The 16,855-nt window shown below is 35.2% G+C and overlaps 3 protein-coding genes and 1 long non-coding RNA gene across 4 annotated transcripts; 2 read left to right on the top strand and 2 right to left on the bottom strand.

Moving 5' to 3' along the window:
• Positions 1-3,276: 3,276 nt before the first annotated feature.
• LOC107178752 (uncharacterized) lies at positions 3,277-4,044 on the bottom strand. The gene has a single exon (XM_015534343.1). The coding sequence runs from the start codon at positions 4,042-4,044 to the stop codon at positions 3,277-3,279; it is 768 nt and encodes a 255-aa protein (XP_015389829.1).
• A 3,034-nt stretch (positions 4,045-7,078) lies between these two features.
• On the top strand, positions 7,079-9,095 carry LOC127898689 (zinc finger BED domain-containing protein RICESLEEPER 3-like). The gene is made up of 3 exons (XM_052434918.1): positions 7,079-7,568; positions 7,704-8,962; positions 9,033-9,095. Exons 1-3 carry the CDS (start codon positions 7,079-7,081, stop codon positions 9,093-9,095), a joined length of 1,812 nt encoding a protein of 603 aa, XP_052290878.1.
• Positions 9,096-9,169: 74 nt separating this feature from the next.
• LOC107177593 (uncharacterized) lies at positions 9,170-9,941 on the top strand. Its single transcript, XR_008051677.1, has 3 exons — positions 9,170-9,221; positions 9,332-9,402; positions 9,787-9,941. It is a non-coding gene; the product is annotated as an uncharacterized LOC107177593 (long non-coding RNA).
• A 2,322-nt stretch (positions 9,942-12,263) lies between these two features.
• On the bottom strand, positions 12,264-15,061 carry LOC102612536 (lipoyl synthase, mitochondrial). The gene is made up of 4 exons (XM_006491568.4): positions 14,488-15,061; positions 14,189-14,400; positions 13,732-14,111; positions 12,264-12,675 (listed from the first exon to the last, which is right to left on the bottom strand). Exons 1-4 carry the CDS (start codon positions 14,916-14,918, stop codon positions 12,568-12,570), a joined length of 1,131 nt encoding a protein of 376 aa, XP_006491631.1. The 5' UTR covers positions 14,919-15,061; the 3' UTR covers positions 12,264-12,567.
• Positions 15,062-16,855: the final 1,794 nt, after the last annotated feature.

The raw sequence follows: 16,855 nt of genomic DNA, 5'->3' as shown, positions 1-16,855 counted from the left end.
CTAATCTAATGTCTCAACATCCCTTCATGAATTAAGACTTTCCGAAAACCTACAATTATGTACCTGTTTTGAGTACAAATTACTTTGATTCAAACAAAACTTATTAAGACTTAACTAAAATGAATGTTTATGCAAAATATAACTAAAATGTAATAAAAACATCTTATTTGCTCTCTAAGTGATCTTGATTTAAGTCTAGAATTGATGTAATAACTCTCATTTCATAGAGTTATCAGTACCTCAGTTGATCTCCATGGGCTTTCAGACCAAGATGTGTGGGGATCCCTGCTATTCTCAATTGCATTCAAGATAGCCGGCTTATCTACCCAATTCTCCACTCTTGACACCACCAGCCCCAGATCAATACTCCATTCCTCGGTCATGATGCGTTGTCGAGGTACCAAGTCCTCAAGTTTAGCTTAAAGCTCCTCAGGGCCTTTCACTTTATAGGCCTTCTCCTCTAAAACTTCATCAAAGTGTCCCCTCAAAGTCTTGTTCACTCTAGAGAGCTTCCATTCATGGGGTTGGAGCCCATATTCTTTTTTGTGTACCCGGGTACCCCTTAAGCTGCCAGGAAAGGAACCTTGTGATTTTCTTTTTGTCCCCGGAGCATATGTAGGAAATGTACCCTTAAATAAGGTGGATCTTGGGGTAACTGATGAACCACTTCTCAAATGGCCAAAGAAGGCATCGAAGTCCTCACCACAACGATCTATACATGGCAATCGCTAAAAAACAAACTATAGGTAATAGTGGGGTACCCTAACAATACCCTCTACCCATATTTGGTGTTCATCCCCAGAAATAGATGAAAATTTTTTATCAATCAACTCCGTCCTTTCCAACATGTCCAAATTGGTAGCCATTTCCGAGGAAAGGGAGCCCATCTTTATTTTTTGGGTTCTCAGGGTACCCCTAGAGGCGCCATCTTTCAACTTGGCACATCCATACATGCACTTTTACTACGTAAGATAGAAAATAATGTTTGAGCTTTTGCGTGACCTAGTTCACATTTTAAGATGTACGGAGACCATATACACCTCATAGAAAGAGTGGTACCCGGGCCACCCAAGGAGCTGCCATTAGTTTGGTTAAAAAAAAAGAAAAAAAAAAAAGAAGATTTCTGGCTTGCAAATATATAAGATTTAGTCAGAAAAGAAGCTAGGCAAGGCACTCTCTATTCAGCTGCCCATCGAGCTAAACTTCATATCGCCACGTGTCGCTCTTACTTTTTATGTAAGTTTATTTTGCCTCCAATACTTCTCGCCAAAAGCAACTAGGGGGATGTTTTGGAGAAAAACATAAAAGGTAGCAGAACACCACGTGTCGATGAACGGAATAACTCCAGTATAATCCGAGGTATCCGGCATAATTCGAGGTACCCTGCATAACTCCAGCATAATTCGAGGTACCCCGTATAACTCCAGTATAATTCAAGGTACGCCGCATAACTCGAGAATAACTCGAGGTACCCCACAAAACTCCAATATAATTCGAGGTACCCCGCAGAATTCGAGGTACCCCACATAACTCGAGAGTAACTCGAGGTACCCCGTAGAATTTGAGGTACCTCGCATAACTTGGGAGTAACTCGGGGTACCCCACATAGCTAGAGGTACCCCGTATAACTTGACGTACCCAATAGATCCGATTCAGGAGAATCCCCCGAAAAAGTCCACCATGAAAAATGTCTCCATCTCTTGAAGGATAATATTCAATTTTATTAGAATTAAATATCAAAACATCGTACTAAAAAGTAGTGACAGCCGCCTGCCACCTCTACTAAAAGGGAAGGACACTGTCCCAAGGACAGTGGTCCTTAGCCGCCTTACCCGACAGCCACTGCAGAGGTACCCTGGACCACTCTCCAGTGCGCACCACGTTCCTAAAGGATAAGATACGCCGCAAACGCTTTCTTGATTCCCAAGCATGCACATAATGTCCCAAAAATCGTAAAAGCGTAAAAAGTCGTGAAAGGCCTGAAAAGGGATAGCCAATAGCCATAAAAGATATGCCACGTGGCAACTGAAGTACTCCATATCTAAAAGTGTCCAAGTTTTATTCTCCATCATGTATTCATTCACTCATGAACACTCACACTCCACAAAATAAGCTTTCTTTAACCTTGAACCTCAATTTACAGAGGGCTGGCAAGCTCTCTTTACCATAAAAAAGCTTGAGTTGCTAATTTGAGCGTCGGAGTGTGAACGCCGAGGTACTCCGGCTTCACCTATAATCTCTATTTCACTGTTTTGCAGGCATGAAGCTCATTTCGAAAGACATTTTTCTTGGTTCAAATCTTTCACTATTGTTACCACTTCCCACTTCCCTTCTCACATCTCCCGAATTTCAAAAACACCGCACGCAACAAACTAGTAAGGTATCCTATTTCTCTTAAAAATATAAATTCATTGTTCTAGATAGGTTTACCTTTCTACCCCCAAAATATGTCTAAAATAATAATAAAGTAAAGTTTTCGTATGATTAGATGATAATAATACATTTTCCCAGCCAAACATTATAATTTTGACCAAAGATTTGGACTTCAAATTAAGAATGTTAATAAAGCCATGATCCATAGAAAAAAGTAAGTAATTTTAATTGTCAAGACAAGAGTCTGTTCTCTTTTTTGTGCTAAATTTTAATTGTCAAGAAAAGAGTCGGTTCTCTTTTTTGTGCTAAATAAGAGTCTGTTCTCTTTTGTTTGGCATTTAGCACCAACTCCCAACGAAAATAGAATGAAGCCTCTGCCTTTGCCGGCCCTCTCATCCCAGAAACAAAATAAAGAGAAACCAACCATGATGCTCCCTAGGGCCGGGGCTAGTCCCTTCCAAGCACCATAACACTTCATGCACTTCCATATCCCCATTTAAGTTACCATCTCAAGATACTGCTGTCCCTATAATTTGTTATTTTTTATTTTTTATTAATAATAGGAAAAGTTTAGTTGTATTTACAACTTGTGTATTTACTTACTTATTATGTGATTTGCTTGGAGATGCTTTAACTAATAAATGGCCATGAACATTTAAAACTTGCAACCATAAATTTGTTAACAAATAACCAAATTCTTGTTACTAACGAAAAAATATAATTATTGGTAAATTTTAAAAAAAAACAATATTATTAATTACATTGCAATTTACAAAAAAATCACAACCCAAACAAATATGCAGCAACTCTTTTGCTACCCAAACCAAAAACCAAAACCAAGTTAAGTAATACTAATTCGCTTCTAAAACCAAAGAAAATGATTTCCAAAAACAAAGAAAAATTTTACAGAAATATGAAGCATTCCAAGGAAACATGAGGGTTATTAAGAGACTCGCTTAACTCACTCTTCTCCACCAAAACGCCGTCGTTCACCTCATTTTTAATCTGACTTTCCTTCTCCACCCGTAACTTTCCGCCTGCTCTTCCGGTTGTCGCATTACCCACTCCACCAGCCGCCGGTGACCTCAACCGCCGACTGGAAGAAGAACTCCCTCTCCTCACCCCAGTAGGCCCCACATTGCGTGGCACTGTCCTCCCCGGAACCGGCCTCGACATATCACGCAATGAGTCAGCTCTCTTAGAGGGGGATTTCGCTCCTCCGGCATTAGGACGTTTTCTTGGTACCTTAGCTGGAGAGCTGTGGCTCAAATCTCTGCTGGTCGCTTTGCTTATAGCTTCATTATCATCTTTGATCTCCGTTAAAGTCACTGTTGTAGTAGTAGTAGCTGTTGTTGCTGTTGAGAAGCTCTCACCGATGCTGTAGATTTCTGATACCTGTGACAGTACTCGAGACATGTCTCCTTCTCCTTCTTCTTCTTCGGCTTCGATGTTGAGTTCTTGAATTGTGGCCATCTGGGTAGTATTAATGTTCTCTTTTGGGTTTTGTTGTGGTTTCGGTAATGAAGTTTCTGATAGTACCACTTCTTTTACAGCTTCTTCTTCTTCGAGACAAGGTGGTGGTGGAGATCTGTTGCTGCTGCCAGGTTCTTCCACTACGGGAGGTTTTGGTTGGTGTGGGATTTTCTTGTTGGAGCTAATACAGCAACCCATATTGATAAAAATTGGAATTCTTCTAACTGTAATCAAGGTTATGTCGTGAAATGCATTTTGTGTGAGTTTGAATTTTCTTTTCTTTTCTTTTCCTTTTTTTTTTTTTCAAATTCCAACAGCTATGAAATGTACATTTGGATTTTGCTAGAACTTGGAGTTGGAGGTGGAATGCGAAGAAAGTAAAATGTGATTGTGACCTAGGTGTAGCTATATATATATATATCTTATTTATATATAAAAAATAATGTTTTAATTAAGAATTTTAAACTTTATTAAAGTTTGAGAAGAGTATTAAATCATATAAAACTTTATTATTTAATCATATGAATCGTAAGATTTCATATATATATATATATATAATTAAATCATAAAATTTGATATGTCTTAATACTTGATGAGATTAAGGATAAAACTATCACAAGCACATGAGATGAGACATATTCAAATCCTATTCAAGTTCCCGTCGAACCCTTTGCAAGAGCTCGAGCAAAGAAATTCAAAGAAGCATTTAATGGATTAATTCAAGCAACTTGAGTTCAATCAAATTCATGAAGGCCCATTGAAGGGATCGCACATCATAAATACATGATTCGATCTCTTGAAGTTTCTAAATAATCACTTCCATGAAATAGGGAGTTGGCTTGCACATTATGGCGGGAAAATATATTATTTTCCTTTTTCATATACTTTCCCATTTCTTGAGGAGACTATTAAGGAAACAAATAAGTTATTCTATTTTAATCGCTTAGTTTTCATTTAATGTATGTAAGGCATTTAAGCCAATTAGGATCCTGATTTAATTTAGATTCTTTCCTATTTACTTAGATTAGGATTCTGATTTAGTTTAAATTCTTTCTTATTTACTTAGATTGAGATTCTGATTTGATTTAGATTCTTTCCTATTAAGGAAGATTTAGATTTAGATTTGATTTTGGGTTAGGATTTATTTCCAAAAATTCTTGTAACCAACCCTATATAAAGTACTCGTATTCAATAAACATGAAAGAAGTTTTTTTTATGCAATTGGTGAGAGAGTTAATTCTCTTTGGTTCTTTACGAACTCTTTGAACTTATCAGATTTCTGTGGCGTTCAAACTCTTGACTTATCAATCAGATCATCCATAGTTGGTTGTGGCATCTTCACATACCAATGTTCGTGCTTTCAATAGGCATTGGGTCGAGGTTCCATTCCATTCATGGTTTGGATTCAATCTTGGGAACTAAATTAATTAGGGTCGCGTCAGTTTTTGATGGGGTTCGTATCAATACTCTTCTCAAACTTTAATAAAGTTTAGAATTCTTAATTAAAATATTATTTTATATATATATAATATTTATGTAGATATATATATATATATATATATATATATATATATATATATATATATATATATATATATATGTATGTATGTATGGACTTTTCATAATTATTTCTTCCAACTACAAGAAAAAGAGAAGAAGAGGGTGGCTGGCTTTGGAAGGGCACAAGAGTGTGAGCTAAAGCTAATACTGTATTTGCAAAGGTGAATCAATTCTTGAAGGCTTTTGGAAATAATTAGTGGTGGAGGGAAAACGAGGGGGACAGATTGGATGTAATTATGTTAAGGTGGGGTGTATTTTTAAATGGGATCTTTGAGATAACTATGTGGATTAATTTGAGATGAAGAACAGTACGGAAAGATATTGGAACTACCTACGCCTTTGAATATGATCAATGATTTTACATAGTGAGCTTGAGCTTTACAGGGTGGGAACATTAGCCCTTATCATAGACCCTAATATTGTTATGATTTAAGAAGGGAAAATATGAAGGATCCTTGCACCTTGAGGCCCTTCCATATCTAAATTGGAGACCTATGGTCTTTATATTGCCTAACACAACACCGAAGACGGGGAAAAAAAAAATTTAAAAAAAGGAGAAAACCAATGGCTAAGGCTATCCAGCTGTCGCCTCGTCCCTTTTGAGGCTATTCCATAGGTCTTGTTATCTAGCAGTAGCAGAGCAGTGAGAAAACGACTGCGCTTTCTCAAGCGCAAATTAATGTGAAATGTCCATTGACTAATTGATTATCGAAAACTTTTGACCACAACGTTGAGAGGGTAAAAGGATTTACACTTGGGTTGCCAGGCATGAGAAGCCTAAAGATGTTTGAATCAACTAATGACTAAATCCATCCGTTGAAATTCATCCAGACTCTGGCACTGCAAAGTGCGAAACCATTAGCACTTTAAACAGTTCCAGGTCTGTTTTGGAAATTGGAAGTTTGGAACTTGGAAGCCGAATCAGCAAATCCGGCCTTTATACCTATTTAAGAGATGGTATATAATATATAATTATATACGCATTAATAATTAATTATAATTGTTATTTGTTAATTGTAACTTTGTATGTTAATTATATATTGTTAAATTTTATCAATAAAATGAAAATAATCCGGCATTAATTTTTTGTTACTTATTAATAATTGATTTTTTGTATGAATAGTAATGTTAGATTAAAAATTAAAATTAAATATTATGTTACAATATAAATTATAATTATATATGTCATATGATATGTGTACTTGTACAATAGTTTCAACTTCAACCAAAAATTAACCAATTTAATTGCAGTAGTTTCAAGTTTCAACTTCAACAAATAATTAATCAATTTAATTAATTGCATGATAACCAATAAGTAAATATTAAGTGGTTAAGTACATATAATGTGGGCATAATAAGAATTAAGAATTTAAGATACGGATATGTAATTAATATTATATTATTTTGGCCAATGGATAATTAGATATTATAAATTAAATAATTACATTAATTTCTTGGTTTTCTTTTATGGAATATGCATCTTGAATTCTTGATCATATATAAACATTATGGTGGAAAATTGAAAATATCAATTTCAAAAAGTTTCATAAATTTAAATTAACAATTATTTGAATCAATTTGTAATACTAACTATTAAGTAGATTTTTTTAATAGTCTTTTTGTGTTTTAATTTATGAATTAATGATTAATAATTATTTATTTGTATGTTTAGATGTCTGGACACTCAAGATCGAATTCAATAAGTGATTATGACAATCAAAGTGTTCAAATGGAAGGAACTCACAAGACAAAGCGGAAAAGACCAGCGATGAAGAAAAGATCTGCGACGTGGAATCATTTTACTTTACTTGAGGACAATCCAAACAAATGCAAGTGCAACTATTGTGGTAGACAATATCAATGTCATTCAAGGCGTGATGGGATTACAAATATGAGAAATCATATACTGGCTTGCCTTGCATACAAGACATTCCGGGAACAACAAGAGGGAAGTCGACAAAACTTGACAACTGAGGATGGGGAAGGAAATGCAGGTAATATGGTTTTGGCTAAAGGGTGGAGTGAAGACGCTTGTAGAAGGGCGGTCACCAAAATGATCATTATGGGTGAGTTGCCACTTAGTTTTGTGGATAACAAAGGGTTCAGGCATTTCTATAGTGTAGCCATTCCGCAGTTTGTTATGCCATCTCGGAGAACTATTGGTAGGGATGTTATGGATTTATTTTTGGAAGAAAAGACAATGTTGAAGAGTTTGATTTGCAACAACAAACAACGAGTGTCTCTAACCACTGATTTATGGACTTCTGTTCAAAACATGAGTTACATGGTGATCACAGCTCATTTTATTGATAGTGACTGGTGTTTGAACAGAAGGATTATTAGTTTCAGTGTGATTGAAGATCATAGAGGGAAAACGATCAGTAAAAGGATTGTAGCTTGTTTACAAGATTGGGGGATAAAGAGGTTGTTTGAAATAACTGTTGATAATGCCAGTACAAATGATGTTGCTGTTAATTATGTGACTATGCAATTACTTGCTTGGAGGAATGATGATGCAATTGTATTGGCGGGTCAGTATATGCATGTGCGTTGTTGTGCACATATTTTAAACTTGATTGTTGTTTCGGGGTTTAATAAATTGCATGCTAGTGTTGCTGCCATTCGGAATGCTGTGAAGTATGTGAGATCCTCCACTACGAGGCTACAGGCATTTAAACAGTGTGCTCAACAGGTGAAATGTCCAAATGAAATGGTTGTTTTGGATTGTCCTACTAGGTGGAATTCCACCTATTTAATGTTGATGACTGCGTTGAAGTTTCAAGTAGCATTTGATAGAATGGCAGAGGTGGATAAACCGTATGAGGCATACTTTCTCGAGAAAGAAAATGGAGCTAAGAGGGTGGGCCCGCCTGGACCTGAGGATTGGGAAAGTGCAGGACGAATTGTGAAGTTTTTTAAGGTATTTTATGATGCCACGTTGTTATTTTCTACCTCTTTGAGTGTGACATCTAATCTTTGTTATGATACCATTGGCTTAATTGAGAGCTCATTGACTGCATTAGAGGCAAGTAAAGATCCTTGGGTGGTGGCTATGGCTTATCATATGAGGGAAAATTTTGATAAATATTGGGAGTCTTCAGGGAAGATAAATAAAATGTTGATTGTTGCCTCTATTTTTGATCCACGAGCTAAAATGGACTCTGCCAAACAAATTTTTGAGATCATTTTTGCCAATGATGGTTGGAAAGTTGAAGAAATGACCAAAGCAGTGAAAGATTTGTTGAATGAGCTTTATGATGCATATAGTGCAATGTGCTCTAGTTCCACACCATCGATGTGTAGTGAGAGTGTTCCTAGCGGCAGCTATGGTGGTACAAGTTATTCTCCTTATTTTACAACTGAGGTTGGTTTGCCGGAGGGTCCTAGTGGTGATGGTGATGACATTTTCCGAGTTTCTCGCCCTTTCTTTGGGTATGCTCAGAAAGTGTTTGTTCATAATGAGGGCAAGAGAGTAATATCTGAGGTGGAACGATATTTGAGTGACCCAGTTGAAGATCCGAGCAATCTTAAGCTCAATGTTTTGCTTTGGTGGAAGGTTAATGGATCGAAGTATCCAATATTAGAGAAAATTGCAAGGGATATCCTCGTTGTTCTTGTTTCCACAGTGGCATTTGAATCTGCCTTTAGCACAGGGCGTCACGTCATTGACGAATATCGAAGTTCTTTGACCCCTTGTATGATTGAGGCATTGATATGTACCAAAAATTGGTTCCAAGCTAAATTTTTTGCTAATCTTGTCTACAACCTTCAGGAAGATATTAAAGAGCAGATATTCCATATGGAGCTACAAGAAGGTAATATTTTTCTCATACTTTATAAAGTTAAGATGTATTATAACTTTATAAATAGCATCTACATGTACTTAAGTTACTTACTAATTTCATTTTTTTTTTACATTTTAAAGAGTTTGTAAGATCACAAGCTTCAACGGTGGAAACAGTGAGCGCTGATATGGGTGTTATGGATATTTGAAAGGTAATTCTTAATAGATATTATTATTTATAATTTCATATTATATGTTTAGGTTGTAATTTACACTATAATAATAGACAATAGTTGTTATAGTTTTAAATTTTAAGTTTTAAGTCACATTGTAATATTATAATTGTTTTATTTATTTTAGACACATTTGAAATTGCTAGAATGGTATTGCTTAGGAATTAGGATTATTATTAAATTTACTTGGTGATGAATGCCATGAAATAAGCCACGATTGACTTAATTTTTTTTCTTATATTTAATCAAGTACACACATGAATTGGGCATGTGTGTTTGTGTTTAATGTCCCTTTATTTGTAATGCGGCTTAAAGAAAGTAATTAAACGGTTATCATATATTATTTTTTCAATTTTTCTCTAGGGGATATATGCTTCAATTCTTCAACTTGGAGTAGAAGAAATTGAAGTTAAAAGTTGTCAAAGTGCTTGCGAGGAACGGTGGAGCCGTGGAGGAAGTTGATCTAGATTTACATTTAAACTTTGTTGTGTTTTGGATTTTGGAACTTTGTCATTTGTGTTTTGAAAAATGGAAACTATTTAATTATGTTTAATTTTGTGTTCTAGAGATTAATGTTTAGATTTTAGAATTGGACACTGCGCTTTGGATGGAGACTATTAAATTTAAACTTTGTGTTAATTTTAATTTTATGCTTTGTGTTAATTTTTAATTTTGAATCATTTGAATTTAATTCTATAGTAGTTTTCTTTTTTTGTTGGTTGAAATGAATGGATGGATGAATGAGGGAGGACAAGGAAGGTGGGAGAGAAATGTCTTAGTTAGCAAGGTGACAAGAGTGGAAAAGAAACCAATTGAAAAATTCTGAGAAAAAACGAAGACTAGAATCCAGCTTAGATTATTTGGAATTTTGGATACCATGCATATATTATTTTTTCTGATTTCACTGTGTAAAGTTTTGGTTATAGGATGCACATGATAGTTCAACTTTTTTCATTTGAGCCGTGGCAGAGGTGTGAGTTGCATAAAGCATTGATGACATACTCTATTGAAGATTTTTCTTTGTATTAACAAGTTGGGAATGGGTTGGTTTTAATAGTGTGCAAGTACACAAATTCCGTTATTGCCAGAATGTGAGCATTTCTTTGTATTGACAAATTCTGCAAGTGCACAAATGCTTGTTTTATAACGGACATGCACGTTCATGTTGTTATTGCCAGAATGAACACAAACCTAATTTATTTTAATATGAACAAAATTTTTGTAAGCATGCTTGGTGCAAGATTCATTATGAGCCTCATAATCAACAACACAAAATAGAAAAGATAATTTCATGTGACTTTTACAATCTTTCCAGCACCAAAACCCCTCAGGAAAAAATACAATAAAATTATAATAAATTAATTTCCTAATTTCACCTCCCCAATTGCCAAATTAGCTATAACCCGAATTGACCCAAATTGATCCGAATAACCCAAATTTAATCCGAACCCAAATTAACCCGAATCCGATCCGATTACACCCGACTCGAATTGACCCGAATTGATCCGAATAACCCAAATTTAATTTGAACCCGAATTAACCCAAATCCGATCCGATCCGATCCAAACTCCACCCGACTTTTTAACCTGATCCGATTCGAATTTAATTCGGATTGGATCGGATCGGATTCGGATCGAATCGGGTTATAAGTTCGGGTGGAGTTCGGATCGATTTTTATCCAACCCGAAACTCGATCGGGTTTTGCCCACCCCTACCTATCAACTTTCGTCTTCAAACTGTTAAGAGAATTAACGGAATATTGTATAAATGATTTTTTTTACCCCTAAATGTAAAAGGACAATATCCACCGACTACCCTTTTTTATATTTTTAAAAAAATACACAATTCTTAATTATTATTTTTTTTACTGAACTCCACTTGAAGTAGGAATGGCAAAATGTCAGGTCGGGCTCAGGCTTGGCCAAGCCCTACCCGACCCGATCAAAAAAAATTTGAAATCCGACCCTAAAAAACCCCGAACACTATTTAGTTAGGGTCGGGCCCAAATCATGTTAACATTGGACCCAACCCTACCGAAATAGTTAACCCTCCCATTTCCCACCACCATTTCAACCAATTCGGCAATTCCTCAACCATTTCAAACACAATTCAATTACACTTTCCACAACCATTTCAACCCCACACACAAATCAATTCCAAAATCCAACATGAAAAACACAACAATGCAATTAAATTAAAAACATACAATGTAATTCCACAACCATTTTAGCCATACACAATTCAATTTAATAACCCAACATAAAAAATAAAAAACTCATGTCTTATACAAATAAAAACACACAATTTAGTTCCACAACCCAACATTAAAAAAAGTCTTATACAAATAAAAAAAACTCACGTCTTATACAAATAAAAACTCATAAAAACACAATTTAAATTTTTTTTTAATAGGGTCGGGTCGGCTTTAAGCCCGACCCTGACCCGAAATTTGTTCGGGCCTTAAAATTTTGACCCTAACCTGACCCTAACCTCAAAAATTCGGGTCAAGGCCCTAAAAATTAGGATCAGGTCAATCGGGCCAAAAATAAAGTCGGGCTAAATTGCCCAGCCTAACTTGAAGTTATTGTTTTGCACCTGTCCACTTCCGTCTTCAAGCAATGTCGTTGTGAAATGATAATTTTACTCTTATGATGTCAACAAAGTTCTAATAGTGTTATAATGGGAGTGGACTAGTGAAAAAAATGTTAATTTCAAGTAAAGCACTGCAAAAAAAAAAAAAAAAAAAAATTTGTATTTTTGAAAAAGCTAGAAAAAATAGGTGGTAAGGGGATAATTACCCATACTTGAAAATGAAATTCCAAAAGAAGTGGATTCCATCATACCACAGAAAAAAATAATAATAATACTAATTACAACAATATCCATATACAATTGGAACATATTAAAGTTAAACAATAGCACCGCACCCATTTGAGGTCAATCTAGTACAACCTAAAATACGGGCCAAACTGGGAATCTCTGGTACAGCCTATGTATTCTATTCTATATTAACCAATCTGCTCCAGATTTATTCTAATGCTTATTAGATAAATGAAAGTAATCATTCCAACAATAAACTGATGGATGGATTCATGTTTTATATAGATGGAAAAATTAGATAAAGGTTCATCAGGAGATGGGCAGCTAAGAAGAAGTTGCAGCCCGATCAGATTCTATCATAGATTTGATGTAGAATTCACCTGCCTTGTATGATGACCTGACCATGGGACCAGATGCCACATAGCGAAATCCCTGTTTACACAAGCATGAATTTTGAAATGTTACAATCACAACTCTGCATTATATAATTGATAAACGAAATTTTAAAAAAAAATTAATAATAGATGAACACGCTTCAATCATTTAGGAATTTCAAAACTGTTGTTAATTTGGCACACATTACAAGTTCGAGAAGAAGCAATTAGTTCATGTTTATATAAAAGATTTTAACAACATTCATAAAATCCCACCCAAAGTCATCATTGAAGGGATCATGATCTTACAAGTCATAAAATGCTACCTGTTATTTGTTATAAGAATGGTACATAAGAACCCCACACTGTAAAGGACACAACACGATGAATTTCTTTAAGCAAGCAATCAAATTTACACCATCCGTTTAAGCCAATAATATAAAGTCGGCAAACATACAAGTAAAATCAGAGTGCAAAGCCCGAAAGTTTGGCAAGACTTATACGAGTCATTAACAGAAAAATAAGATCATGTCCTGAATGGACAAGTGGAAGGTGGAAGAGACCATAACCAATCTCATTGTCAATAACAGATATAAAGGGCACAATCGAGAGCATAAAAACCCGTGGATAACCACCCAAAGTTGGCAAGCATTATACAGCTATACTGGTTACATCAGTGATGCAAGTGAAAAAGATGAGACCTTTCTTGCTATAACCTTTCCTGAAAAGGTGAAAGGTTTTGGATCTACTAGGTCACCATGACAATGGAATATCAATTATATGTCCAAAGCACAACGGCAAACACACACAACAAAACTTTGGTTGCCAAACAAACTCAGTGACCAAGACTTCCTTCAAATTAGAATACCAGCGTATTAATATCAAACACAAACACAACCTTATCCCACATCACACACACAATGACAATTAATTGCAAACAAGCTTCCAAGTAATTCCGACCTCAACTGATATCATTTTTTAAAAAAAAAATTAGGAAACAGTATTCAAGTGATATCAATAGGTTGACAATTTTACATTTACCAAACAATTCGTACATAAAACAAAAAAGGTGACTACCAAAATGAAAATACTTTTAAGGTCCGCTGCCGCTTACCATTTCCATGCCAAGTGCTCGATACCTCTCAAAAGCCTCAGGGGTGATGTATTCAGACACGGGCATATGTCGCTTTGATGGCCTCATATATTGACCAAATGTCATTACATCAACACCTGCTGCTCTCACCTTCTCCATTGTACTCACAACTTGATCAGGTGTTTCCCCACAACCCAACATTATTGAGGTCTTGGTGAGTGTTCCAGCAGGAACATAGTCTTTGGCCATCATTAGAACGTCCAAGGATTGCTTAAAATTAGCACGGTGATCCCTCACAGCACTTTGAAGCTCTTCAACCGTCTCAATATTATGAGCAAAGACATTCAACCCTGACTTGGCAACTTCCCGCACACAGCCGTTGTTTCCGCGAAAATCAGGAACTACACCATTAATAGAATGCAGGCAGAATTAATTACAATATATACAACAAAGACACTCACATACTAAGAATTCATACCCAATGCTTCAATAAGCATATTCGGCTTCAATTCTTTCAACTTCCGCACCGTCTGAGCAAAATGCCCACTTCCCTGATCAGCTAAATCATCTCTATCAACACTAGTAATCACCACATAATCCAAACCCCAGGACGCAATTGCCTCAGCAACATTAGTAGGCTCGTCTGGGTCAGGTGGTGGAGGTGCACGCGACGTCTTCACATTGCAAAACCTTAATTTTCCAAACAATCCAACCTAATTAACACAAATTCCAAATTCCTATGAACAAAGGTGCCATTTAATAAATCCGAACAATTACCTGCAACCGCGAGTACAGGTATCGCCCAAGATCATAATTGTGGCCGTTGCAGTGCCCGTCTCGCCGCCAGACCAACACTCCCCCAAATTTGGGCACTTGGCCTCTTCACAAACAGTGTGAAGCTTCAACTCGCGCAATTTTTTCTTAATCTGAACGTATTTATCGCCGCCGGGGATCGATTCCTTCATCCATTTGGGCTTGGGAAGGGGCTTCTTTTTGGTTCCAACTTCGACGGAGTACGAACTGTTGCTTTGGAGGTCGATGAAATCGGAGAGGGCGGGTGACTCGGAGGCCAGGCGGGCACGGAGGCCCGCGAGAGTTTGGGGGAATTTGGTGGGCCGTTCGGTTGGTGGGGTTTGTGCTGACGATGAAAACGGTCTCGTTCTGCTTGTTAAAGTGCGAGCTAGGGCTAATGTGAACCGCGATCGCATGGCCGATTTTTTTTCTCTCTCTGGTGGCTGGGAAGCTTTAGAGAGAGAAAATTAGAGATTGTGAGGGAACGGGAAGAAGATATGGAGATTCGTTAAGGTGGTTGGTAACAGGGATGCCGATGAATTTTGGGTATATTCACCCGATCCGAATTTTTAGAAATTTTAACCCGAATTTATGGGTTTTGGGTTGGGTTCGGACTACAAAAGTAGGGTCCGATCAAATTTAGATAAGGATTCCGGCCCTACCTAACCCAATCCTAAATTTTAAAAAAAAAATTATGAAAAATTACAACTTTTTTATTTTATGTGTGTGTGTATAAGAGTAATTTTGGGTGCAATGCATATGAAACAAATTATAGATTATTTTTTATGTTGAGTTGTGGAATTGCATGCTTTTATTTGTATAAGATATTATTTTTTTTAATGAAAAATTATAGACATATAAATTTAACACAACTTAAAAGTGATTTCTAACTACCAAGTATAAGAGTGTCTTGTTATATTATAGCTCAGTAAGTCCGAGGTCGATCCACAAAGAAAAGATTTAAATTATTTATTTTACTTTATCTAAAAATAAAAATAAAACTTGTGCAACTTAATTTAAATGAAAATTTGAAATTGAATTAGTTAGGGCTATGGATCCACTCGTAGTAGTAAATAAATTTAATAAATTCTTTTTGCCATTTTTTTAGATTTAATGCCCAAAATATTAATTATATAAACTATTATTTTTTCTCCCCAAAATATTAATTATAAACTATTTTTTTTCTCCTTAATTTTATTATGGATTAAGTATTTATTATGCCAAAATTTAATTTATCTACAACAAGTCAAAATACAGTTTTATCATATCTTATATTAAGACATTAAGAATTTATTGTCCCAAACTCACTTGTTTGTCTACAATAAATCAAAATTTCAAAATATAAAATATGTATAAATTAAATTGAAAATAATTTAATTTGTTTAATTAAAAATAGAATTTGTTTCATTCATATTTATTTCTTAAGAGTTTCACCTGACCCTAACTATTATTATTTAGCTGAGCATAATTAAAATTAAATTACTCATAATTAAAAGGAATAAAAACAACTAAAATTGAAAATAAAACTATATTTATTTATAAAAATAATTATGCAAAATATTAAAACACACTTGAAAAACAAGATTACAGGAAAATTGAGAGAAATTGAGAAGAAGAGAGATGCTCAAAACATAAAAATGAGGCTCTATTTGTGGAAAAATACATTTATAACCCAGTGTTTTGTGGTTCATCATACGCTATATGCATGCTCTCCGCACAGCCATTAAATCAAGATCCAACAGCTGGTCAAACTTCAAAAGTCAACATTACAATTGGCATCATGTGAAGGATCCGATTTGGTCAAAGAACAGTTGAGATTTGGCGGGTTAATAGTTTGATCGGGTCGACTCGAATACAAGGGTTCAGATCCTACAACTTGCTTTACAAACCATTGTCACGTAGCACGATCGTGGCCATTGAATCATGAATTGTTGAGATTTAGTCGAAATTGACAGCTATCAAATGCACTCATATCTATTATAAGCTCATTTTATCATCCAATCAGTGCTCGATCAACAGAAAAAGTTAACTTTTTGTACAAGCTCAATTTTGAGTCGATCTTGACTCATCTTAAGATTTTTGGAACTACGGAATCCAAATTGGACATTCGTTTATCTGTTTGGAACCTCGAATTACGTGAATTTAATATTTTACCTAGTAAACACACAAAAATACACAAAATTAAATATAATTAAGATATAATTAATAATCCCTAATTTATTGAATAAACACAAATATAAATTATAATATAAGCACAAAATGATATTATTTATCGCTTGATAATCAAATAATTTTTAATACTAATCACACCCCCCTAACCAGTTTATTGCTAGCCTCTAGCAATTAAAACATT

This window comes from Citrus sinensis, chromosome 2 (assembly GCF_022201045.2).
Source record: "Citrus sinensis cultivar Valencia sweet orange chromosome 2, DVS_A1.0, whole genome shotgun sequence".
NCBI lineage: Eukaryota > Viridiplantae > Streptophyta > Magnoliopsida > Sapindales > Rutaceae > Citrus > Citrus sinensis.
The sequence above is the reverse complement of the archived record's forward strand: the minus strand, read 5'-3'. Positions and strand labels throughout refer to the sequence as shown.